Below are 24,288 nucleotides of genomic sequence, written 5' to 3' on the forward strand. Positions count from 1 at the left end.
ATTCCCCCATCGATGACGATTTACAGTGTGCTTCTGTTTTCCTCTGTTGCTTCCTTAGTAATTGTATTTCTTTTCTAGTTTTGCAAGACAGTGGTCAACAGGAAGGCCCAGCAGCTCCACCCTCCCGAGTGACAGGCCATCTTCGGACGCAGCCTTTCTGTGCCCATTCTTCAGGCAACTTTCGATCCCTTACTGTAGCTAATTCTAGATGCCCTTCAATATTGTGAACAAATAGACCGTCTGGTATTATGAAGCCCGCGTGTACGGGAGCCTGCTCCTCTGAGATACATGGCCTGTAGGTTGCTGTGTTTACAGCTCCTCCCTCTCCAGCCATTGTGTTCTCAGCCCATTTCTGTGTGCCCCTCCCTTTATTTCCAAGTGACATTTTTAGTCTTTCAAAATAGCTGCCTTTTGTGATGTGGTGATTTAAATGATTTAAGTTTGTTTGTTTTCAACCTTGGGATAAACTGAGGTATTTCGCTTCCTGGGCAGATCTTTGCAAATTTGAGTGCTCACCTGGGGAGAGGAGATGAGTTGGAAATACAGTTTTTTCCTCCATTTCCACAGAACAGCAGTGTGGCTTCCTAACTGTGATCTCTGCTCTCAGTAACCCATTGTTCATGTGCTGTAAGCACCGAGGAAGTACCCAGGGCCCAGCCAGTCTGTTTTAAACATTCAACAAATTCAGATAACCTCTGCCCCAGGCATCGCATCTCTGGTCACTAGTCTTAGAAACACCTATGGCTTCTCGGCCCTCCTGTTGCCCACTCTGTCTGAACCTCACAGAGCCCATGATACGCCCGGGGCCACTCTCCACCTGGAGGGACCTGTCCAGTGTGGCCCTTAGAACTGAGTCTGCCCTGTATGTACTAATTAGTGTGCCCACCCCCCTGAGGAGCTCTGTATGTCCATGCTCCTCTTCCCTTTTGGGCTGGTGCTGCCACTCAGCAATAATCCTCTTTTCTCTGTGCTTTCTCACATTCCTGCCCTGTCTTTGAGGCTGGTCAGGACAGAAGGGTCCTGATCTTTTCTTGCTGCACAAAACAAGCATGCAAAAAGCTTTTCCCCAGCAGAACATGTTCCCTCTTGTCTCCAGCTACCGGAAAGGAATTTGGGGATCAAGGACTCAGCTCATCCCACCCCCATGCTGAGTTCTGTCCTGGACAATCAAAAGCAAGTAGTGATCGTGGTATAGAACTCTACCATAGCAGGCCAGTGAAAAAGTCGACTCCAAGGGAGGTAGAAGCTGCTGAGTGCTTCATGGTTTTGTACGACTTGGCAAAACCCAAGCATGCCTTCCCGGTGGGAGAATCCGAGATAGCTGTGGTGTCATCCGACATCTCCCAAGCCTTGTGAGGTATGTTGTTAGCCAAGCGTGTTGTGATCCAAGCCCATGCCAGCCTGGGTGGGGTGGCTGATTGATTAAGAGACCAAATCTGTGTTGGGGGAGCAAGAAGTAGGATGGGATCATTTATCCTTATGTTCTTGTCAGTTTGTTTTGCCTTACTCATTTCTAAGTGCAATAAGGGAATGTTTCACAGGATTGCACCTGTGACATCCTGATGGATGCTTCCCTGTGGCCCTGTTGGGGCAACAGTGGATGGACTCAGACCCCTCAGTGTGGTTGTCTCCCACCTTCATTGAGGCCTCTTTGGGACCAGGAAATGTCCTGTTACACCTTCCTTTCAGTCTCCTCACCTTGTGGGGTCTACGGTAATGGATCTGGGGCAGTTCAGTTGGTTATTAGGATCCCGACTGCTGGTAGCTTCTCTTTGACCGGGAAAGTGAAGCATTACTACTGGAGAAAAATGTTAATGTTTTCCTACAAGCTCTGTATTAGCTATAATTATATTTGTGCTTAACGTTTTCCCTTCTTCATGCATCATCTAAGTCCAGATGTGGGTCATCCTGGGAGAAATGAACCATGATGTTCTCAGCACACAGGTAGTTTGAGGGTCAGCAGATGTTAGTCTCCTTGTTTCAGCTCTTCTCTTAAGATCCACACATACCACTCCAACTCCGTGGAGTTGGGGGCTTGCTCTTTATCTGGCTTTTCTCTGGCTCCTCCCACATCCACCTGTTGCCCCAGTTTGAAAGCATCCACATGAGCTGAGCTAGAATTTCCTGAGGTCAGCTGGATCTGGGGCTCCAACCCACAGAAACATAAGGAGGGGTGTCCCTGGTCTATTCTATCCCCACGGATAGTGTTGCTGCTGGGCAACAGTGTTGGCTTTTAAGTATCCCCCTTACCCTCTCACCCACCCCCCAAACTGACTAGCACCGAGAGGGGCTTCTGATGCAAGGCTCAGCTCCGGGGATAGTACCTGAGGGTGTGCCGTGCCCCTGCAGACTAGCTGCTTCCATTAGATTTCCAGGGTCATAGTCCCAGTTTGAAGCAGCAGTGCCTCTGTTAAGGGGGGATGCCGGGCTCTGGCCTTCTCGTCGAGAGAGGTCAGGGACGGGGTCAGTATTGTGGGCATGTGTATATCTTCCCAAGTCCTCTTATAGTCCCTGCTGGGACTCCCTGACTTATTTCGGTTGGTTCCTAGTGCTACTTCTTTTACAAAATACACTTTGTAGAACTGATTAGATTACCTTGTTTATTTAATGTGAGTTTGTGCCTTTTTGTCTCAATCTTCCGAAACAGGTATATTGGGGGGAGAAAAGCAGTCTAATAAAATCCTAGACAGAGATTTCTGGAGTCCAGCTTATTGGTGATGTCCTTATGTCCATTTTACAACTTGGATATGCTCCAACTTCTGCTGATTTTCCTCCATTTTACCAGGATTAGAAAAAAATACAAGATGTCTCCAAAATTTTTTGCAGGCCTATTTCTGTAAATTAAAACATCCCCTCGTCATTGTACTTACGCAGACATCACGTATTTGAAAGGAATTCTGCCACTTTATATTGGCAGTATTTCCCTTTTGCTTTGGTCTCTCCTCCTCTTCACATCTCCCTCTTTTTTACCATCCTACCCATCAAAACATTTATTTAAAAAAAAAAAAAAAGTCCCAGGTCTGTGAACCTCATAACACTTGTTTGTGAAATTGTGCGTTCTTCTGGGGAGTCATGGTTCTCATAGGATCCTCAAAGGAATCCCATGCACCGTCCTCCCCACTGCCAAAAAAGATTAAGAACCAGTTATCTGAAGAAAATCTGTGTTAATCTTTGGCAAAATAATCATCTGCTATTCATCAAATATAGGGAGTGGTTTTTCATTCTTTGGTGGCTAATTTTTATTTTTTTAAGAGTCCAGGAACCTCCAGCGTCTAGCGTGTAATACATAACCTAATGAGTTTGAAAAGCGAGAAGCACTTTAAAGTGGGAGTGGAGAGGAACGACGTAGGAGCTCAATGACCAACATGAGAGCGATTACCTGTAGATGAGGGGCAGAGAGACTGGTTTACAGGCAGGACAGTGGCTGGGTTGCCACCCCACCCTCAACCTTCGCCTTTTGGGTCTCTGGGCGTTGGGGAGGTGGAGGGGCACAGCGCAGAGGTCAGAGACCCCATTTCCAACGATAGGGAAACGCACCGGCTCGAGGATGCTGGTGCGGGCCTCGCAGCAGCTTCCGCCGGAAGACAGCCTCTCCCGGCCGGCCTCGCGCGGGGCACCCTGGGAGCCGCGGGGGGGGGTGGGCAGCGACAGATGCCCGGCGCGCCGGGCGGGGCATCGTTGCGTCGGGTTCTGACGACACAGAGACGTGCCTGTCTTATGGCCCGGATCCCCCTAAGCCTCTCTCCTCGCAGCCTTTCGCCGTTTCGCGCTCGTTGGAGAGGCCCGCCTCTTCCCCCGGGCCGAGCCACTCAGAGCCCTTCGTGGCCTCAAGCCCCGCCTCTTACGGAAGCTGAGGCGGAGAGTCAGAATCCGGAAGGAAAACAATTGGTGAGAGTAAGCTGGCCGGGACCTCCTGCAGGAGGGAGGCGGATCGGGCCAGGAGCGGCTGTGGCGGGGACACACGAGGCGGCCGGGCCGCTGCTTGGGACGATGGCGGCTGTGAACCCACGGAAATTAACCGAACCGAGAGGCAAGACGCTTAGGTGAGGAAGGCGGCTGCGGGCAGGCCGGCCTGCTCCGGGCAGGATCACTGCCTCCTACCCATTCCGGGCTGCGGATCTGGGGTAGAACTAGACTGGGAGAGAAAGGACCAGGCCTACAGGGCTGATTCTAGTTCAGAGGCCCTCCCCAGTTCTCCCAAGCCGATGTCGAGTGGGCTGTTTTGGGCCCAAGCCCCGCGCCCCCTCCAAATTCAAGCCGCCGATCTCGTTCCTATTTGGGTGCCCCAAGCAGGTGTCTCAGTTTGCTACTGGCGGAGGCAGCGGTGTCGGGCTGTCTGAAGTTAAAGACATAACAAGGCATTCTTCTGTCAGCTCTAGAGTAGAAATCTTGTTCTTTTGATCAGCACGTACATCACGGGGTCTGCCTGATCCCGTTGTGATCTCCTGAAATCCGAAATCAGATTTAGGTAAGATCCTTTAGCGAAGGGATATAGCCTGGTCCCATGCTTGCTCTTTAGCAAAGAACAGCGCTAATCACCAACTTAGTGCAAGTCACAATGCAGGGATTTGCTGCTAATCGTCGGATCTGAGAGTGAGGGCAAGAAATCCCGACTTTTGTTCTCCATCCGTTTAGAGCTGGTCCGTGGGAAAACAAAGAGCCTTGCACTAAAAGGGTTGCTTTTCTTAATCCTTTGTTGGACAGCAGGGGGAGATCTTGAACTAACGTAGCCCAGAATCTCTGGCCGAATGCCTAGAAAGGTGGTTTGTGTATTGTTTTGTTGATGTTCATAGGGAGGGGCAGGAAGTTGTTTTAAAAAGGCCAAGAATTTCAAATTGTGCTTTTTAGAACACAGACCTCTGAGAACAGGATCTGGTGAAGAAGAGATGTTTTTAGACGTCCTGCCCTTCTGTCCCACCTCTTTCAACCCCCTTGTAGCTGCTCCCATTCTCGGTTTGCAGCTGCTGCAGATCCTCTCCTCATAGTGTCCCTAGGACTCACCTAGGGATTGGTGGCTGTCTTTGGTCTCTGCAGGGTTTGTAGCTCCTGCCTGCTCTGTACTGAGCAGAATCGGGCTCTCTGGGAGTATTGCTGTAACTATTCAATTAAAGAGATCTGCAAGTGTCTTTTCCCCGGAGCCTGTGATGTGATCCATTGTTATTGAGAGCTGCTGATCTAAGTTCTGTTGCTTCCCTAGCATGAAGCCAAGGTTGAGGATGTTATCCAACTGATGACTTTTCCCAAGAGAGGGTAGACTCTTGAGAGAGATGTTGAGACCCTTGTTATTTAGGATCTTCTCTTTGGGCTCCCTGAAATGTTTGGCAGAATTTGGTTATGCTCCAGGGACCTCCTAGGAAGAAGGAAGGAAGGGAATGTGGTATTGTTATCTCTGTTATTTTTGAAATTCTCCTGTCTTGTAGTGCCGAGGCCTCTTACAAGGTAAAAACTGAACCTCCAGAATCTTTCTGGTGGTCTTAGGAGCCCTGAGGTGTGAATGGCTGGTGGAATTATTAAGTTCCTGACGACCCACCCCATCCCCACCCCTTCCCTTGCCTGCCCCAGAAAACTTTGAGCAGCTTTGCTGATGTCAGCAGCACCCATGCTGCCAGGTGTGGGCAGCTGTGGGCCTGCATGGAGGAGCCAAAGCAGGATGGAAATGTCCTGCTTCAGGACGGAAGTCAGGATGAAGAGCCTGCAGTTCAGTGCACCTCTTCCCACACCCAGGTGCAGAAACACATTTCCCACTACGATTGCAGGGGATCGTGGTGCAGCCGTTAGCGGGCCTCGGCCCGTTTGTTACTGGGATAAGGTCTTACCCTCCTTCCTGCACGACTTCCCTTTGCATCCCTTCCACAGAATCCATGTTGTGACGTGGAACGTGGCCTCTGCAGCACCTCCTCTAGACCTCAGTGATCTTCTTCAGCTCAACAAAGAGAACCTGAGTGTGGACATGTATGTCATTGGGTAGGTGTCTGCAATGCCCCCTCACCCTTCCCCATATCTGAGATAGGTAAGCCCAGCCAGTCCCAAATCGTCCCCACGGGGAACTGTGACCTGTCCTCCCTTGCTCTGGAGTCTGAAGGCTAGGAGCTTTCAGCCAGTCAGTGTCTCTTGTCCTGAGTTAGTAATGGCGAAGGGTTGGCGATCAACAGCCAGGGGAGGGAGAGATCACGGTCATGAGTACCCAAGGTTTGAAAGTGCTGAGGGCGGTATTAAATGTCCGTGGCAGAGGCAGTACCCTCTAGGCCAGGGGGAGATCCTCTGACCTGGGATGGGCAGTTTGCAGGAAATGAACTGTGGGATCATGAGCCTCCTTTCTGACACTGCCTTTGAAGACCCATGGAGCAGTTTCTTCATGGATGTGCTTTCCCCTCTGACCTTCGTCAAGGTAACTTATAAGTTCATGGGCAGTTGGGAAATGTATCTCCCCTCTCCTCACTAACCCCCCGTCCTTTGGTCTCCCACTCAGGCTTTCATGCTGTTTCCATTTATTTATTTAAAGGCCTGAACTTCAGTTGCACCTGGCTTCCTGGTGCTCCTGTCTGCCTTGTGTCTTTCCAATGTAGCTGGAGCTGAGCTGGGACCCCGGGGGTTAGTTTAACACCTTGATATTTTTCAGATTGGGAGAATCTGGGGGGGTGGAGGGGGGAGCTTATTAACACCTCAGTGCCTACCCTACTGCCAGTCTCCATCTCTACTCACATGCCCAGCCTGAAGTCCCTGAATATAATAATAACTGCTAACATGTATCGAGTGCTTACTTGGTAGTAAGCATTGTAAATAAGCTTTCCATATACATTACTTAGAAACCATAACTCTTGAAATATGGCTATTTTACAGATAAAACCAAGACTCAGAGGTCACACAGGCTATCTGGGATTTAAATCCATATCTTTCAAACTTCATAACCCATGTTTTTGATTACTATACTTTAGTGCTATATTGGTGAGCTCTGAGGCTGACAGGTATCCCAAGGCTAGCCTGCTGGTATCCGAGGGTGTCCTCTGATCATAGAGGACATGTGCCTCAACTTCTAGGGGCCCAGAGGTTAGGAGAGGGGAGATAGATGGGGAGGAAAATAGTTCTCAGTCTGAAAGGCCAGTATTCTTTGGGGAAACTAGACCATAGGAGACTCCACAGGAAGGCTCGAGATTGCTGCATCTTCACCTTTATATCCTGCGCAGCTGAGGGATGAAGCATCCTCCCATTCAGAGCGCCTTATGCAGTGCTTCTGGGAAATACCAGAATTCCTCTATTCCTCTCCCTGGGCGACTAGATTTCTTCAGAATTGATTCTCTTACCCCAGTTTGCCTAAAGATGCCAAGGCAACAGATGTGAGTCCTCTTGAGGGCAGAGCCAGGAGGAGGGAATACAAGTTTTGTCCTGCTGCTGAGGCTAGAAAAGGCCAACCCCCAAGCCCTTGGTCTTCTCCAGATGAAACTCAGGCCTCTTTCTACAGACGAGGAGCTAGAGCCTCTGTGAGGGCAGAACCACTACTCTCACCACCCACTCTCTTCCCAAGATTGGAGGCCTCCTTGCCCCCCAGCTAACTGGCAAGGGATTGGTAGAATGGAATGGAGCCAAGGAAATTAGCTCAGCTTGTGGCAGGGACACAACCCATTCCACCCATGCAGCCTCCCGCGTTTGGGAGGACTGCCTGAGGGGCTGGCACCCAAAGCAGATAGACGTCCCTCCTTCCCCTAGCCAAGAATTGAGGGGAAGGGGTGAGTCCTGCTTGCAGCCTCTTCCTTTGGCAGGAGTTTGCCAATTATAGGTTGAGAAGCCTGGGCCTGAGGCCCTCTGCCTGCTCCAGAGCCCCTATCTGCCTCCCTTTAGGCCCTTCCTTAGCTCCTCCTACTTCACTTCCTCCAACCGAACTTCCCCTCTCCCGCCTTCCCCCGGTGGCCCCACCCTTTCTCCCAGTCTGAGGCTTTCCTGCCTCTGCCACCCCCCCCTTCCCCACCCGTCCCTGCTGCTTCACAGAGTGGACTGGTGCCTTTGTGCTGGGTCCCAGTGGCCCAGACCTGCTCCGTGGATTAGGATTAAGCTTCACAGCCCTTCCTGGATCTTTATCGGTTCCTTAGTCCGGTCCATTATCCTGTGCTTGTGAATGGGAGAGACCAAGACTGGGGCTGGAGGGTGGGGCTGAGGACACATCTGTAGCAACCTCTACCCAGCCCTAGGTTTCCACGCCTCCCTCACTCGTTCCTGGGTTTGGGGTTCTCCCTGCTTTGACTCCTCCACTGTGCCAAAGCTCCTGGCCTGCGGCATCAAGTTTCATAATTCCTGGAAGGCCCCAGTACACACTCCCCACCCGGGGATTTCCTCCTTGGCCTCTGCACCTCATGCTCCGGAAACAGCTACTCGGGTGGTAGGTGTAGACAGCCTGAAGCTGAGTGAGAGGGTCACTGGCTAGGGCTCTTTCCCACCCCACCTCAAAGAGAGCAAGGATTTTGGTGATCCCAGACCTCTAATACTGTTATCCAAGTAGTCCTACTGGTTCCTTAGTCTCCTTGAGCCTCAGCCTTCCATCTGCAGAACAGGGACATTGGTGCAGAGGTTAAATGCGGTATGAAGGGTTTGTGTAGATCGTGGCCGTTCTCCCCAGCCCGTAAACACATGTCCACTGTGCTTGCTCTCATTGCTTTTATGGAAATGCAACGAACCACGGAGTATAATTATTTTGTGGAGCATTTTCTTAATTTTCCATTGACCTATAATGTTTGCAAAATTAAGTGTATTTTTTATGGATTTTTATGTGTATATGCACCAATATTATCACCTGTCAAGTCAACAAGTCAAGATACAGAATATGTTTAGCACCCTAGAAGGCTCTCTCATGTTCTTTACCTGAATTTACTTTCTTTTTTCTTTTAAGTAGGCTCCACGCCCAACGTGAGGCTTGAACTCACAATCCTGAGATCAAGGTCACATGCTCTACCGACTGAGTCATCCAGGCACCCCCCCCCCGAATTTACTTATATGTATTTTTTAATTTCGTAAAATGGTTATAAGAGGGAGGGAGAGAGACAAAGGGGCAGAGAGAAAGAATCAAGCAGGCTCCGTGTTGTCAGCGTAGAGACTGACTCAGGGCTTGATCTCACAACTGGTGAGATCATGACCTGAGCCAAAATTAAGAGTCATATGATTAAGTGACTAAAGCGGTCCCCTCCCCCTAAATTTACTTTTATTTATTTATGTATTAATGTATGTATGTATGTATTTATTTTTAAATGTTTATTTTTGAATGTGCATGTGCATGCTCATGGGGGAGGGGCAGAGAGAGGGGGACAGAGGATCCAAAAGAGGCTCTGTGCTGACAGCAGCAATCCCAGTGCGAGGCTCGAACTTACAAACCATAAGATCATAACGTGAGCCGAGGTCAGATGCTTAACTGACCAAGCCACCCTGCTACCCAATTTACTTTTAAAAACTTTAAATCAAGGGCGCATGGCTGGTTCAGTCAGAAGAACCTGCGACTCTTGATCTCAGGGTCATGAGTTCAAGCCCCATTTTGGGTGTATTACTTAAAAAAAAAAAAATCCATGGGACGCCTGGGTGGCTCCGTCGGTTGAGCGTCTGACTTCGGCTCAGGTCATGATCTTGCAGTTTGTGAGTTTGAGCCCTGCGTCAGGCTCTGTGCTGACAGCTCAGAGCCTGGAGCCTACTTCAGATTCTGTGTCTCCCTCTCTCTCTGCCCTTCCCCTGCTCATGCTCTGTCTCTCAATAATAAATGTTAAAAATAAAAAATAAATCCTTAAACCAGAAAATAGCAGCTACCAGTTAATCCTTTCAGCATCTGTGAGATAGATGAGATAGATTCCTGCTTTATCAATGATAAAATAGACTGAGACTTGGCCCAGTATCAAATACTCTTGGGCTTTGAACCCAGATCTGGCTAACTTCAAAGCCACTGCCCTTAGCCACTATCCTGCATTGTGCCATTCCTCTCTGAGGCCCTGGCCCACAGGGGTAGCAGCCCAGAGTCCCCAAAGGACCCACAGAGCATGGGTGAGAGGAGCCCCTGGGTTCCATGGGACTGGGACTGAAGAGTCAGTGCCCTCCTGATGGCAGGGTACCCTGGCAGCCTTGTCTTCCCTGCCTTCCACTCAAGCCCAAGAACAGAAACTGGAACTTGCTCAGCTCCCAGAATGCATCATTTGGCAGCTAAGGGGAGTAAGACTCGAGCTGAGATACCATTGACCTCAGGGCTGGGCAGGGTCATGCTCAGCCAGTGCAGGGAAATGAATGACCATTGTCCCCCCTGTGCTGTAGGTCTCCAGTGTCCGCATGCAGGGGCTCCTCTTACTCTTCTTTGCCAAGCATCAGCATTTGCCCTTTGTCCAGATCCTCTCTACTAAATCCACCCCCACTGGCCTCTTCGGGTACTGGGTAAGGACTGAGCTGTGGTCTGAGTTGTGAGCTGGGAGGCCCCCTGCCACTGGGCCGGGGAGGGCTGGGTTCTTTAGAGGTGAGCAAATAAAAGAGGGGGTGAAATGAATCTGAGTATTCTTCCAGGCCAGTGCCCTACATATCTGCTCTCCTGCCCCTGGGAGCTTGGCACCCCTGAGACCTCAGACTGGGTGAGCTGGGCTCTTAGATGGAGACGTCGCTCCAGGGAGCTGAGTGTCTGGCCCTGCAATGGGAAAGGGGAGGTGATTCTCACCCAGAGCGACTTCCCACCCTTCTGCCCACCTGTTCCACCAGGGGAACAAAGGGGGCATCAACATCTGCCTGAAGCTTTATGGCTACTATGTCAGCATCATCAACTGCCACCTCCCCCCCCACATGGCCAACAATGACCAGCGGCTGCAGCACTTTGACCGGATCCTGGAGATGCAAAATTTTGAGGGACAGAACATCCCCAACATCCTGGACCATGAGTGAGCATGTGCTTGCGAACTGCTGCCCCTGCGGTCAGCCCAGGCTAGCATCCTCCTCAGGCAGCTTTGCTCCCCTCCCCCCCTTTCCCAGCCTCTTCCCTAATGCTCCATCTACTCTCCCATCCAGCTTTGCCTCCCTGGCCCGCCTAGGAGCTCTAGACACTTCTGAACACCCCAGATTGAGAAGGCCATGGTTCCTTGAGGTCACCCACGGGGAGCTGGTTCTCAGCCTTGCCTGGTGGCCAGTTGAGGGGGGAGTGGGAGGCCTAGAGCCTGCTCTGTATTTGCTGCTTGCCCCCAGGGGCTGGCCTCTTTGGAGGACAAGGAAGTGGCCGTCAGAACAGCCCAGTAGGACCCATGCCGCGTCGTTACCATTACTGGCTCCTCTCCCAGCATCTGGCACCTCACCTGCCCCTCGAGCTCTGTGCCAGAGGAGTGAGCGGCCCCGGGGTCCATTGCTCCTGTCTTCTCTTACCTCATCATAGCCCTCAGCTGCCTTCTTTTCCCTCCGCAGCCTCATTCTCTGGTTTGGAGACATGAACTTTCGGATCGAGGACTTTGGGCTGCATTTTGTTCGGGAATCCATAAAAAATCGGTGCTACAGTGACCTGTGGGAGAAGGATCAGGTATCAAATGAAGGAAGGGTCCAGAGGGGTGATCCGAGCCCATTGTGGAGGCCTAACATCAAATGTGGGGAGTACTGCTCAGGTTCCTGAGCACCTGTCCTCCATTCCCAAGCCTCTGAAGTCCCTGTTCCCTTTGCACCCAGGGGCCTGGTCTTCGCCTGGAGGAGCTGCCGGGTGTGAAATAAGTTGGGGAACAAGAAGGGCTTCCGCCTGCCGTGGCCCCGCACCAGACACTGACTCTCCTATACCCTGTTGTCTTTCCCATCCCCAGGCTTGCTTGCCTTCTGGAGGATGAGATACTACCCCTTTGGGGGCACCCTGGCTACCCAAATACACTGTGATACATGTCTGCTAGTGGCTCCCAAACAGATGCAATTCAAAGCCTGCTCGCTAGAGCCCAAGGACTGGGAAATGGCAGGCATCTGCCTCTCGCGGGACTAGGGATCTCGCGTGATGTTTACAAAGGGATCCAGCTGCTTTCCTGGGGGTGGAGTGGGGATGGGGTGCTGAGGCTGCCACCGGGGCGGCGGTGAGGAAGGGAAGAGGTGTTGCTGGACTCTTGCCTAGCGTGCCGGCACGTGCTCATCCCTTGAATGGAGTGTGTGCTGGGCCACTGGGTCAGGACTCCTAGGAGATGGGACTGTTCTTTCTCTCTAGCTCAGCATTGCCAAGAAACACGACCCGCTGCTCCGGGAGTTCCAGGAGGGCCCTCTGCTCTTCCCGCCCACCTACAAGTTTGATAAGAACTCCAACAACTACGATACCAGGTGAGGGGGCTCCACCAGGAGAGGGTCAGCCTGCCGCAGATTTGGAATTAGCCTGTGAGGAGGAAGTGCGGGGCCAGGAGGCCCGGGAAGTCGGGTTGTACGGGCCCTAGTGGCAGAGGGAGCTGCCTCACAGGAGAAGTGTTAGAAAGCGGGAACAGATCCGGCCAGCCACCACCTCGGGAATGGCACCTCCCACCCACCTCATGAGGCGCTGACCACGGGAGCTGCCCCAGATTGTCCTCGGAGAGCATGGAGGTGCTGACGAGGCTGCAGGGTGGGGGTGGGGGCAGGGCAGGTAGGGCAGGAGGAAGGGGAGAAGCAGCTCATTCCTCCCTTGGGAGGGACCGTATTTCAGCATTCTGGGCACCCTTGTCCACACTTCCCCAGACCTTCTGGTCCCTCCCAGACAGGGGGACAGAAATGTCGGCTCGGCCAATTACTAGTATGAAGTGTCCCTGCCCCAGCTGTGGGTGAATCAGGTACTATTTAGGAAGATGAAATAGTAGCTGTCGGGGCGGGGAGGAGTTTATGGGAAACAGTATAGAGACGGTGCAGCTGGCAGTCAGAGGTACAGCTCTGCCCCTCGCCGGCTGCATGACCTTGGACAGGTGTTTAAGCCTCAGTCTTGTCATCTATAAAATGGGGGTGCTAACAGTACCCCCCCCCCCCATGGGGTTGAGGATTGAACGAGACCTTGCATGTGCTTAGCCCGGTGCCTGGCACCTGGTAAGCACGGTGACGACTGCTGTTGTTAGATTCGTGCCTTCAGGTGGTAGTTTTACCAGACACGTTTCTAGGAAGCCAAGAAAGGGCCAGGTAACCGCCAAAACTTTAAGCTCAGGCCAAGGGTTGAAAGCAGCTCCAGCATGGAGTCCCTGGCCCAGTCTGGCAAGGAGTCTCATCTCTTTGAAGAAAAAGAATAGGGGCACCTGGCTGGCTCCGTCGGTGGAGCCTACGACACTTGATCCCAGGGTTGTGAGTTCGAGCCCCACGTTGAGCAGGGAGATTACTTAAAGGTAAAATGTTAAAAAAAAGAAAAGAAAAAGAAGAACCCCTCACGTGTTCTGGGGGTTTCGTTTCCCCTGGAGCAGCGGCTTCATTTATTCCTCACAGCGGGGCTGCCTTATGAGGGCGGCGGGAAGTGCCTCCAGGGCAGCGCCTCTGGAATTTAGGGAGTGAACAGGTATCTCCCCAGCCAGGCCAGGGAGACAGGTAGAACCGACGGCCCTGTGCCGGAAGGGGTATGGCAGAGCCACAGCGGCCCCTCCACGGAACGGGGAGAGGGTGAGCCATTTCAGGAGTGTGGAGCAAGACGGGGTGGGGTCATGGCCTGGGCAATGTACACAAGAAGAGGCCATGAACACTGGAAACAGAGTCCAGCCTGGGCAACAGAACAGGCTGGAAAAGAGGTAAGAGGGCAGGTTCTGGCTGGCCAGCTGGCCCGGGGCCACAGCGGCACGGAGAACGCCAGTCTCCGCAGCCATCCATTGGAAATGAGAGCTACCATGGAAATTGGGAGGCCTCGGTGGGACAGGCCCAAGCCTTGGGGCCTGGGACCCTCTGCCAGTTGACTTTAAATCCTCACTTGGCAGCGGGAAGAGAGCTGCTGGCAGGCCATGTGGCCAGGTGTCCCTCTGTCCCCACCCCGAGGTATGGTAGGGAAACCACCAGGAGACTAGGAATTATTACAGCTGAGTCTAGGCTGTGGTCAGCAGGGACTGAGATTGGCTAGAGAGGCCCTGAGGTGTTAAAGGACTTCAGAGGACTTCCCCAGGAAGCTCAGCCACTGGTGGCAGAGTTGGGGCTGAGACCTGACTCTGGACTCTGGTGGCCCACGATGCTTCCCTCTAGCCCGCAGTACCTCCACAATCACAGCCGGTCTTGCCAGCAGCCGCAGAAAGGGCGGGATTGGGATAGCAAAGCCTTGCTAAGAAGGAAGCAGGTACTTCCACATGATAGATACAACCCACATTGTGGTCGCCATTACTGAGCACTTGCCGTGTGTCTGTGTAACCAGACTGTTACTCATCCTTGAAAACTTAGTTCAGACATCACGTCTGTTAGAAGGCCTTCCTTGACCCTCCCCCATCCCACCGAGAGTCCTCTCCTGCCGGCATGCCGCCTGAAAGCCCTGCACACATCATGCTTTCGGTATTGTTCTCAAGACACGGTGTGCTTTTCTTGCTCTACTATGAATGCCTGAAGAGAGCTGATTTATGACCGTTTCTGGTATGTAGCATAGTGCCTGGAGTATGTTTGAGTCGGGAGCCTGAGAGGACAAAAGGAAGAAAGATAAGTTATTTAAGGAGCAGCCAGCCTAGTAGAGAGACCCACCCATAGCAAGAGATCCAAATAAACACTCTCAAGTCCAAGAGTTGGCCAGTAAAAGGTTCTAGAGCTCTGTAAGTGCCGAAGGAAGTTGAGCGAATGGTAAGGAGACAGACAGCTGAAGCCAGGAGGAGTCAGTCAGAGCTGCTGTCAAGGAAGCAGCAGACTTTGGCAGAAAGAAGGGCAGACGTTCCGGTCAATCAGCAGCGCCGATGAGAGGCACCTTGAGAAGAGGCTGACCAGCCATACAAAGTGGCTGCGAGTGAGTTGTAGACAGGGCATAGTACGCACACGGCTCTGCCCAGCCACAGCAGCGTCCCTGAGCCAAGATGTAATGAGAAACGAGGTCAGCTCCATTACAGGGGAGGGTGAAAGGGCCCAGAGCGGGAAATCCTGTTAAAGTCAGGGATTGCGATAGGATTTTGTTACAGTCAACACGAGCCTGGGCAACCTCTCCACTAGGCGATGAGCAGAGGTTATTATGCTCAATCTAGTCAAAACTCATGTCCAGAGTTCAGTGAGACACTTAGAAGCCATCTATAGGGAGCGGAAGGGAAAAGTCCATTTCTGACCTAGAAATGGAACACTTCCCTACTTTAGGGTCAGTAAATTGGCTCAATTTTCTAGCTCCTAAAGAGAAATTTGCAGAGTTGCTCGGTTTTAATTTTTCAAAAATTAGGACACGGTAATATCCAGAAGCATTTCTTATACTCAGTCACACCATTCAGCCAAAAAGCAAAAGCGAGGTCCAGTTCTATACGGCATGCTCTGAGACAGTTCTGGCTGCTGGGAATTGGCCACAGGGGAGTGCCGTGGAAGGAGTGTGGACTTCGTAGACCTGGGCAAACGTCCGACTTCTGCCTGGACAGGGTGACCTCTGAACTTCAGGGTCTTGTAGAAGGAGGAAAATGCGCCCTGTGACATTCTTCCGGTGTTGAGAGGGTTAGAACAGTCCGTGAGACACCTGTCACAGTGTCTAATGCACAGAAGGACCCCATGTTTTGCTCTTGTTATTTTTAGAAATGGAGAAGTGGGGGAATTTAATTTGTGCACACTTAACTTGCTTCCTGTCTTTTGTTTGTCAAACAAGCTCTTTGAGGACCTTGTCAATCCCATTTTTCAGATCCCCAGTTGCCTGGCATATAATAAGCACTCAGTGAATCTTTGTTGAAAGATTGAACAATACAGGTGCCCAGTGATAAGCCTCGGCCAGGCCATGGAAAAGGAAGAAAGGGAGACAGGCTGTGGTCAGGTCTTGGGGAAGATCTTGAAGTCACCATGATAGGGAAGTTGAGGAGGGGGAGCACTTTGAAAGGAAGAGTGGTGTATTTATGTGGCGCATCACCAAGTATAAGGATTGCTGGGTACTGAATGTAGGTTCAGTAGGTTCTGAGATTCTGTTTATAGTCTCTGGGATGGAAATAGCACATTCTGATGTGCTCTGACCAGTCCTCAGAAGAGTGAAAAGTTGAAACAACGCCAGGAGCCCCAAACAGATGTGCTTCAGCCAGTTAGCACTTTTTGACCACTCCCTTGACGCACATTAATTTATTTGGTCCTCACAATGTCTCTTTGAAGTAAGTACTGTTATCACCCCATCTTAGAGTTGAAGAAACTGAGGCTTGGAGTAGTGAAGTCACTTGCCCAAGGGCACATAGCTTTCTCTCTCTCTCTCTTTTTTAAACTAAATTACCAGTTAATTATAAAAAGATGTAATTCAGGAACAGGCAGATGAAAGGGATGCGTAGGGCAAGGTATGGGGAGAGGGCGAGGAGCTTCCCTGCCCTCTGAGCCCTCCACGCTCTTCAAATCACCTGTTCACCAACCAGAACCATGTAGCTCTTAAATAACAGAGCAGGACCTTCCCCCAACTCCTGTTGTCTGATTCCAGAGTCAGAGTTTACCAGCCGGACACCATTCTGCATCTGTTGCTGGAAGACTATTGCTGTTGAATTGACAACAGTATGTCGGAAATGTTAATTTAAAACAGTAAAAGGGGGCGGGGGGTGCGGTGCCTGGGTTGCTCAGTTGGTTGAGCGACTGACTCTTGATTTCAGCTCAGGTCATGATCTCATGGTTCGTGAGATCAAGCCCAGCGTGAGGCTCTGTGCTGACTGTGCAGAACCTGCTTGAGATTCTCTCTCTCTCTCTCTCTCTCTCTCTCTCTCTCTCTCTCACCCTCCACTCAAAAAAAATAAACTTAAAAATAAATTAATCAATTAAAAACAGGGGATGAGACAGAAGACAAAAATAGCATTTCAAACTGGTTATCAACGTCTGAAACCGTATACGTTAGGATTAGATGATCATTTTTGAGGAGAGAGATTGAGTTTGGGGTCTTAGTTAGTTTGGGTTCCATACGCCATTGAGTACCTACTATGTGCCAGGCTCTGTACTAATGCTGAGAATACACAGGGGACTCAAGAGCCAGTCCTGCCTTCCCAGCTCACGCTAAGCGACGTGCTGACTGGGAAACAAAACGGCCGCGCTTATAACATAATTAGGGAAGCACCGGTGTAAAATGCTTTGGAAGCAAAAAGGAGAGCTCAAAGCTGGCTTTATGACAAAGACAGCTTTGGAATTGGGCCTCTCCCTGTGAAGAAGTGTGTTCCGGGCAGCAAAAACCACAAGAGTAAAGGTCCTGAGGCTTAAGAGTCACTGTGGTAGGCGGGTCTGGGACAGTGGTGGGAGACAAGGTAGGACAGGGGTGTGAGACTCCTGAGCGCCTTGAAAGCCATACTTGGGGACTTGAGCTTTATTTTGGAGGCATGAAGACTCCTTAAAGGTTTTAAAATGGGGGGGTGGTAGTTTTTAAAGTAGGCAACCATCTGACCAGGCTTGACCACTCTGGCTTCATTTAAAATAAAGGGGGAGGGGGAGGCGCCTGGGTAGCTCTGTTGGTAAAGCGTCTGACTTCGGCTCAGGTTATGATTTCACGGTTTGTGAGTTCAAGCCTCACGTCAGGCTCTGTGCTGACAGCTCAGAGCCTGGAACCTGCTTCCGATTCTGTGTCCCTCTCACTCGTCCCTCCCCCACTTATGCTCTGTCTCTCTCACTCGCTCTCAAGAATAAATAAAACGTTAAAAAAAATTTTTTTTAATACGTAAAATAAAGGGGGAGGAGGCGCCTGGGTGGCTCAGTCGGTTAAGTGTCCAACTCTTGATTTCGGCTCAGGTCATGATCTCACGGTTCATGAGTTCAAGCCCCCCATTGGGCTCTGTGATGACATTGTGGAGCCTGCTTGGGATTCTCTCTCTCTCTCTCCCCCTCTCTCCCCCACTCACTCTCTCTCTCTCTCAAAATAAATACATTAAAAAAAAAATAAAATAAAGGGGGGAGGAACCCAGAACAGCCACTGTTCCCACCCCACCCCACCCCGTTCCAGGACTTGGGGCCCCCCCTTTGGAGGGCAGGGCCTGGTTAGCCAACCAGTCTTCGAGAACACCAGTAGCTGCCTGGGCATAGCTGTGTTAGGAGTGAGAGATTTGCCTGTCTTGGGGCAACTACAGTTACCTAGGGGAGGAGAGCACTCTTGTCTCCAGGGGCTGTACGGCCCCTCATGCCCTTCAAGGAAGCTTGTAAGCAAACAGGTGAGAGGTCCCTCAGTGGAGGACTCTTGAGAACAGAGTCATAACAGCCAGTGACTACAGAGAGTTTATTTTGTACCTACCGCCGTGCTAAATATTTTTTGTGCTTTATCTCATTTAATCACGTCAGCAACCCTTATTACCTTCATTTTACAGATGAGGAGGCTGAGGCCAGGAGGGGTTGGTGTGATGAAGAGCGTGTGCTCTGTGGTCATGCTGCCTCCCCTTGAATCCTGGCTCCACGCTCGGTAGCTGGCTGACTTTGGGAAAGTTGCTTCCCCTCTAAATCTCAATTTCTCCACCTGTGGAGTGGAGAGTAGAACAAACAGTATCAGTGGCAGGCATAGACAGCTTCTCCAAATGCTTCCCTTTCCTTTCCTGAGGCCGTGCCTTTAGTGAGGGGGAAGCCAAAGTCAGGCTCACGTCTGACTCCCGAGTCCAGACCTCAGCTTTTTCGAGCTACTGCTGCTTTTGTTTAAGAAAGAAGAAAAGCTTTGAAAAGAAACGGTTCCGAATCACAATTTGATTCATACAAACGTAGACCAGACTGAAGGTCCTTGGCGGAGTCTGACAAAAGCCAACATACTTTTGATTCCCTTGGGCCCCCTCCAGTCTGCTGCCATGCCATGCTCCAGCTGTAGCCAGGGCTCTCAGGGCCACTGATAGCCCCTGGTGTTAGGGGCTCCAGCAAGCTTGTGGGGGGTAACTTCTTGCTCTCCTGCCAACCCTTCTCTCCTCCTCCTTTTTCTCCGCCCCCGCAGTGAGAAAAAACGCAAGCCCGCATGGACCGACCGCATCCTGTGGAGGTTGAAGCGGCAGCCCCAGGCCAACCCCCACACCCCGAGACTCCCAGCCCCCCACTTCTGCCTGACCCTGAGGAGCTACGTCAGCCACATGGTGTACTGCATCAGTGACCATAAGCCTGTCACCAGCACCTTTGACTTGGAGGTGAATTTCTGGGCTGCCTGGCACTTAACAGAGCACCCGTGCCGGGCCACCTCCCACACCCTCCAGCCCTGGATTCTAATGTCAGCAAACGTCCCGGGGGAGACCTGTAGGAGGACACCACTGCCACTCCTCCCAGGTCAGGTATCCCAGCTCTTAGAAGCTGTAGAGGGCTCTGTCAAAAACGTGTCCAGACCCTTTGTGAACAGGTTTCCATTTCCTCTTGGTACCGTCCCTTGGGGCTAATGAGTTCCATTATGCTTATTACCTACTATGTGAAGTAGGACTTCTTTTTGTCCTAAACCTACCTGGATCAGGTTGCAAAGGGAGCTCCCTCCATCCTTGCATCTTGCCATCAAATGACCAAGGCGATGTTGACTTCCCTTGGTGACCCGCTGGCTGCCCTCAGCCTTCACTTTTTCATACTGGTTTGTCTGTCTGTATACCATTGTGTCCCTCCATATGCCTATAGCTGTTCTCCCCAGAGCCTTGGGGAGGGTTCCTGACAAACCCTAGAGGCCTGAGAGCAGCTCTCTGCCTTCTTTCTTAAACCTGTCATCAACTCCCCTATTCTCCCCCACCATCACCCCTCAACACTTGACTCTCTGCGTGGTTACCCACCTGGCCCCCATCCCCATCTTCCCTGGCAGGGCCAGCCACCCCCAACAAGCCTTTGGCCCCTTCCTCCAGGTGGCCAGCCAGGGTCTGATACTTTCTCGGGACAGCCGAGCGGAGTTCGATGCCCACCCCCTTGCGTGCCCTCTTTTCCCCTACTGACCCTGATGTGTTGGAAGGGCCCAGCAAGGACATTCGTCTCAGAGAAAGGAATGATGCTATGGGATTTCAACCCCTTTCTCACTCCTGCGTGTAGCTGAAGCCATTGGTGTCTGCCCCATTGATCACCCTGATACCTGAGGGCCTGTGGACCATGGAAAACGACATGTTGATCAGCTACTCCTTGACCCCAGACTTTCTCAGCAGCCCCTGGGACTGGATTGGACTATACAAGGTGATGTGGCAGGAAAGGCGTGGCGTCCATCAGCCATACTCCTCTGGCTTATCCATCCTGAGGGTTTACGGGAGCTGGGCACAGGCTGAAGAGCTCATGCTCATCCCCCATGGGGGTCCTTGCCCACCTAGGGGCTGGCAGTGAAGGGGAGGGTGCATACGCCACAATGGCCAGCCTGGGGAGTAAAACCGTCCTCTCCTTAGGACTTGCTATAGGTCCTGTGTCCTCCCAGACCACTGACTGCCCAATCCCCTCTCCCACAGGTGGGGCTGCGCCACATTAATGACTACGTGTCCTATGTCTGGGTCAGGGACAACCAGGTCTCCTTCAACGATGGGCTGAGCCAGGTACCTGCCCCCTTTCCTAAGCTAGGTATTCCACGTCTCCAGCATGAGGGCTTGCCTGAGCACCGCTCTGTCTTTGGAAGGAACCGAGGCTGGGATAATTTGTTGCTGAGCGCTGGGTGGGGCCCAGCCTGGGGAGGTGACCCCATTCCTATTCATCCTCCCCTCCAGGTATACTTCAATGTCAGCAATATCCCCGAGACTGAGGACCAGTTTCTCCTCTGTTACTATAGCAACAGTCTACATTCTGTGGTGGGGATAAGCAAACCCTTCAAGGTACGGGATGCTGGTGGGGAAGGGGACTGTCAGAGGACTTGAGCTCCTCATCGGTTCTCCCAGGGCCCGGGCTAGGAACCCACTTGTACCACGGAGCCGCATCCTTTGAGAATGGGAGTGATGGAAAGGCACAAAGGAAAACCTGCTCTTCCCCTCCCCCCCCCCCCCCCCCCCCCCACTTCTACTCACCGCCTGTTTTATCCCTGCAGATCCAGCCTGGCTCCTCCTTGGCAGAGGACCTACTGGGTGAAGCCCAACCACATATCTGAGCCCGGATGAGAGTGGATCCAGGGCGGAGGCCAGAGCTGGCAGCCAGCTCTGCCTACCACTGCCAGGAGCGCTGGGGGCCCAGCCCCCAGAAGAGGCAGCAGGTACCCTCCACCTCCCAGGGGGAGCTCTCGCCACACTCCTATGCTCTCTCTCCAGTCCAGATCTCTGGAATTGGCCACTTGAATACAGGTTTTTGTTGCTGAGATGTGAGTGCAACCAGCTGGTTTGTCAGCAGTGAAGACCTGGGACAGTCCACTGGCTGTGGGAAGACCCTCCAGCCTGCATCTCGTTTCTTGATTTTCCCCCCACACACTTCCAGTTCCGCCCAAGCAGGCCTGCCAGGCACATGCCCCATCTGGCACAGGCCTGCATTCTTGTCACGCCATCCTGGGCCTCAGGCTGCCTGGGCGGGGGGTGGGGGGGAAGAGATGCTCACATTTGCACAGGCTCTGTAGACTGGTTGGCACAAGCAGCCCTGGGTTCCAGGAGTCTTGGCATCTCATTGCCTGTCCCCCTGAGGGATAGGCAGAGGGCCTGGGGTCCCTGCTTTCAGCAAGGACTAAGTGGGTGAGATGGAGGGGCCCCTTCACCCAGGCTCTCATGTAAATGTTGTGGGCAAGACGATGACTGTCCTGCTGCCAGTACCCCCACCCCAGGATGTCCCAGGGCCGGAGCAGAAGATTGAACCCAGGTTCACTTCTGCTGGTGGGTCAGGCTCCATGCCCCAACCTGTCCTCTTGTGAAGGCACAGACTTTTCCAGGGTGTTCCTTGCCCATTCGTGCTCATACCCTTGCAGTGGTCACTGGCCAGAAACCTGCCCTCTCTCTAGAGTGCCCTAGCACCCAGAAGCAGAGGCTGGCAGAGAAGAGAGCCAGAATCTAGATGTTGGAGAATCTGACCTTGAGGGTGTTCAGAGAGCATTCTCTAGGTGCTGTGTGGGCACTCAGTCCCACCTCCCACCACTTGCCTCCAGCCACTGGTGATTCAACGGCCCTTCTCCCAGGAGAAGACACCTCAGGGAGCCTGCTCTGTGACCATCACGCCCATCCTATGACTTGAGACTGAGGGACGCTGCAGTCGCTCTATGATCCATACTCCACCCTGGGAGCCGTGTGTACCATGAAGAACTGTCCCCCTGGCTGCTAGCGGGCCATGGCTGTCTGTGCTCTGTGTCTGTTGTGTTGGGGGATAATTAGAAACATGACTTTTACGCTTGTGTGTGACTCCGTGGCACATAGTAATGGGCCCTTTCTAAACTCTGGGACGAGGGCCCCGTAGATCCAGACTAGACTTTCTGTGTCCGAGAGTGGCAGATATTGCCGGGATGGGAATGGGATGAGGTTCCAGGATGGTGGCCCTCTGGGTCCCTGGTGCAGTTGGGGCGAGCCACCTATGTGATTAGGCACTTAGTTTACTTTGCTGCAAAGCAGAATGCATTTCTGGCAACCGACAACTCAGAAAAGATGCTTACTCTGCACTCTGGTTCATCCCTCCTCACCTTAGTCTTGAGCCTTGGTCCCATGTCCAGCTATCCAAAGATGTCACCATCTTTTCTCTCTGCCCCACCTTTTCCCAGACCCTCCTGCCCCCAACGTCTCCATGGTAACCTCTGTTCCTGCCCCAACACACTCAACACCTGAGGAACCCCAAACACCTGCACTTGCCCGCCTCCTGCCTTCGTGCCTGCACAACCATCATGGGCTCTGCCACACGGCACCTGTCACTTGGCAAACAGAGAAACCAAAGCTCAAAGGAGTGGCGTGATCCTTCCAAAATTACACAAGCAGCTGTGGTGTCCTGCAGGGCCAGAAACCCAGGAATGAGGTCAAGACCCGGGTTTGAATCCGAGTTCCACCTCTTCCCACACAGGAATCTCGGCTGTCTGTAAAACACAAAGAATGAATCCATTCACAAGATTGTTGTGAGAACAATTGCAAAAACAACCAAAGCGACAGCATGCCTACCTCTTCGTTCTGATTAACGGAGCCCTGGGGCTGGGTCTCCGCGGTCCCCCCTTCTGCTTGTGGAGCATGCTTGTCCATGTGCCCACCTCTCCCCTTCCCTCCTTTAAGTCTTCACACATCCCTACCCCTGCCTCCTGTTGGGGGCCCCCTCCTGGCCTGGGGGTGGGGGTGAGTCCAGTGATTGAGAGGCCGGGAAAGGGAAGGGGGAGTGTTCTCCCTCCTCTTGGCCCCAGTCAGGATATGGTCGCTCCGGGCCCAGCCCTGACCCGCTGGGTGGAAACAGGAAATATGTGAGACTTGGTGTTCGCAGGGTCTCTGCGCCTGGCTCCACAGCTGATAAGGGCCATTGTGTGGCCACCGGGGATGAGCCTGCCCTAGATAGACATGCTGCTCAGAGGAAGGAAGGAAGCTTTGCTGGCCTTTCCTGGGCGGGGGAAGCCGTGGGGAGGGAAGGAAAGGGTGCCCCGGGGGGAAGGTGCCCATCCAGGGGGCTGTCAAGGCCAGCACCAGCCCGCTGGACTCCACCCCTCCCAGGCCAGTGCCTCTCTCTGGAAAGGTCACTTTTCCCCATCCTCTTTCCCTTCTCACTTCCGATAAGGAACGGCTGAAGACCTGAGGGCTCACTCCCAGGCCAGGAAAGTGTCAGCTGTGATTTAGCAACAATAAAGAAGAAAACAGGAACGCTGGGGGTGAGGGGCACCTGAGGGTGCTATGGAAAAGTAAGAAGCCGACAGGGCTACAGCTGCCCAGAGCCAAGGAGTCTGGGGACCAACATTAAAGGCTCCAGAGGATGGTGGGACGGGGGCCTCCTCCCAGTGTCGTCCTGCCTCTCTGACTAAACCCCCTCTGTTCAACATGGCCAGCCCCCAGCAGCTCTGGCCTCTCAAACTTAAGGGGTTTGCCCGCTGCTGTGGGGAGGTAGGCACGCTGGGGGAACATGCAGGAGGGGCAGTGCCTACCGATGGATCCTGTTGGCTTAGGGCGGGATGTGCTTCTGGTTTGGGGAACACTGAGCTCTGCGGCTGACACCAGTGAGTGGGCAGCAGGAGAGGCCTGGCCATGGAGCTGCTGCGGCGAAGGACCCTCCTAACCTTTGACCTGGAGGCCAGGGTCCCCCACGGGTGGCTGCATCAGCTCCTCTGGTTACCTGGGACAACAGGCATTTCCTCCATCCCTCGGCCCCTCCTCTTCCTGCCCCAACCCGCTGGGCCAAGAGGCCTCCCAATCAGACCTGGGCTGCTCCAGCTGTGTCCTGAGGAGCTGGACCAGACACATCCCCCGGGGCCAG

At 52.6% G+C, this 24,288-nt stretch overlaps 2 protein-coding genes and 1 long non-coding RNA gene across 7 annotated transcripts in view; 2 read left to right on the top strand and 1 right to left on the bottom strand.

Moving 5' to 3' along the window:
- PITPNA (phosphatidylinositol transfer protein alpha) overlaps positions 1-2,693 on the top strand; it is a 41,019-nt gene extending 38,326 nt beyond the window's left edge. The window contains exon 12 of the mRNA XM_047832180.1: positions 79-2,693. The gene's annotated coding sequence lies outside the window, so the exon portion shown is untranslated. The remainder of the gene's footprint in view (positions 1-78) is intronic.
- LOC125151356 (uncharacterized) lies at positions 2,587-3,691 on the bottom strand. Its single transcript, XR_007146735.1, has 2 exons — positions 3,380-3,691; positions 2,587-2,834 (listed from the first exon to the last, which is right to left on the bottom strand). It is a non-coding gene; the product is annotated as an uncharacterized LOC125151356 (long non-coding RNA).
- On the top strand, positions 3,687-22,246 carry INPP5K (inositol polyphosphate-5-phosphatase K). Of its 5 annotated transcripts, XR_007146734.1 has the most exons (13): positions 3,693-4,043; positions 5,857-5,964; positions 6,280-6,388; positions 10,276-10,392; positions 10,708-10,883; positions 11,398-11,509; positions 12,167-12,276; positions 18,953-19,139; positions 20,008-20,145; positions 20,409-20,492; positions 20,661-20,765; positions 20,975-21,136; positions 22,010-22,246. XR_007146734.1 is itself a non-coding variant. In XM_047832176.1 (12 exons), exons 3-12 carry the CDS (start codon positions 6,290-6,292, stop codon positions 21,032-21,034), a joined length of 1,188 nt encoding a protein of 395 aa, XP_047688132.1. In that variant the 5' UTR covers positions 3,692-4,043; positions 5,857-5,964; positions 6,287-6,289; the 3' UTR covers positions 21,035-22,246. The 5 variants fall into 5 exon arrangements, 4 of the variants coding, with proteins under 4 accessions (XP_047688131.1, XP_047688132.1, XP_047688130.1 ...); XM_047832176.1 differs by having other exon boundaries at positions 3,692-4,043; positions 6,287-6,388; positions 20,975-22,246; XM_047832174.1 differs by having other exon boundaries at positions 3,694-4,043; positions 20,975-22,246.
- The last annotated feature ends 2,042 nt before the right edge of the window (positions 22,247-24,288 follow it).

Source organism: Prionailurus viverrinus, chromosome E1 (genome assembly GCF_022837055.1).
Source record: "Prionailurus viverrinus isolate Anna chromosome E1, UM_Priviv_1.0, whole genome shotgun sequence".
Lineage (NCBI taxonomy): Eukaryota > Metazoa > Chordata > Mammalia > Carnivora > Felidae > Prionailurus > Prionailurus viverrinus.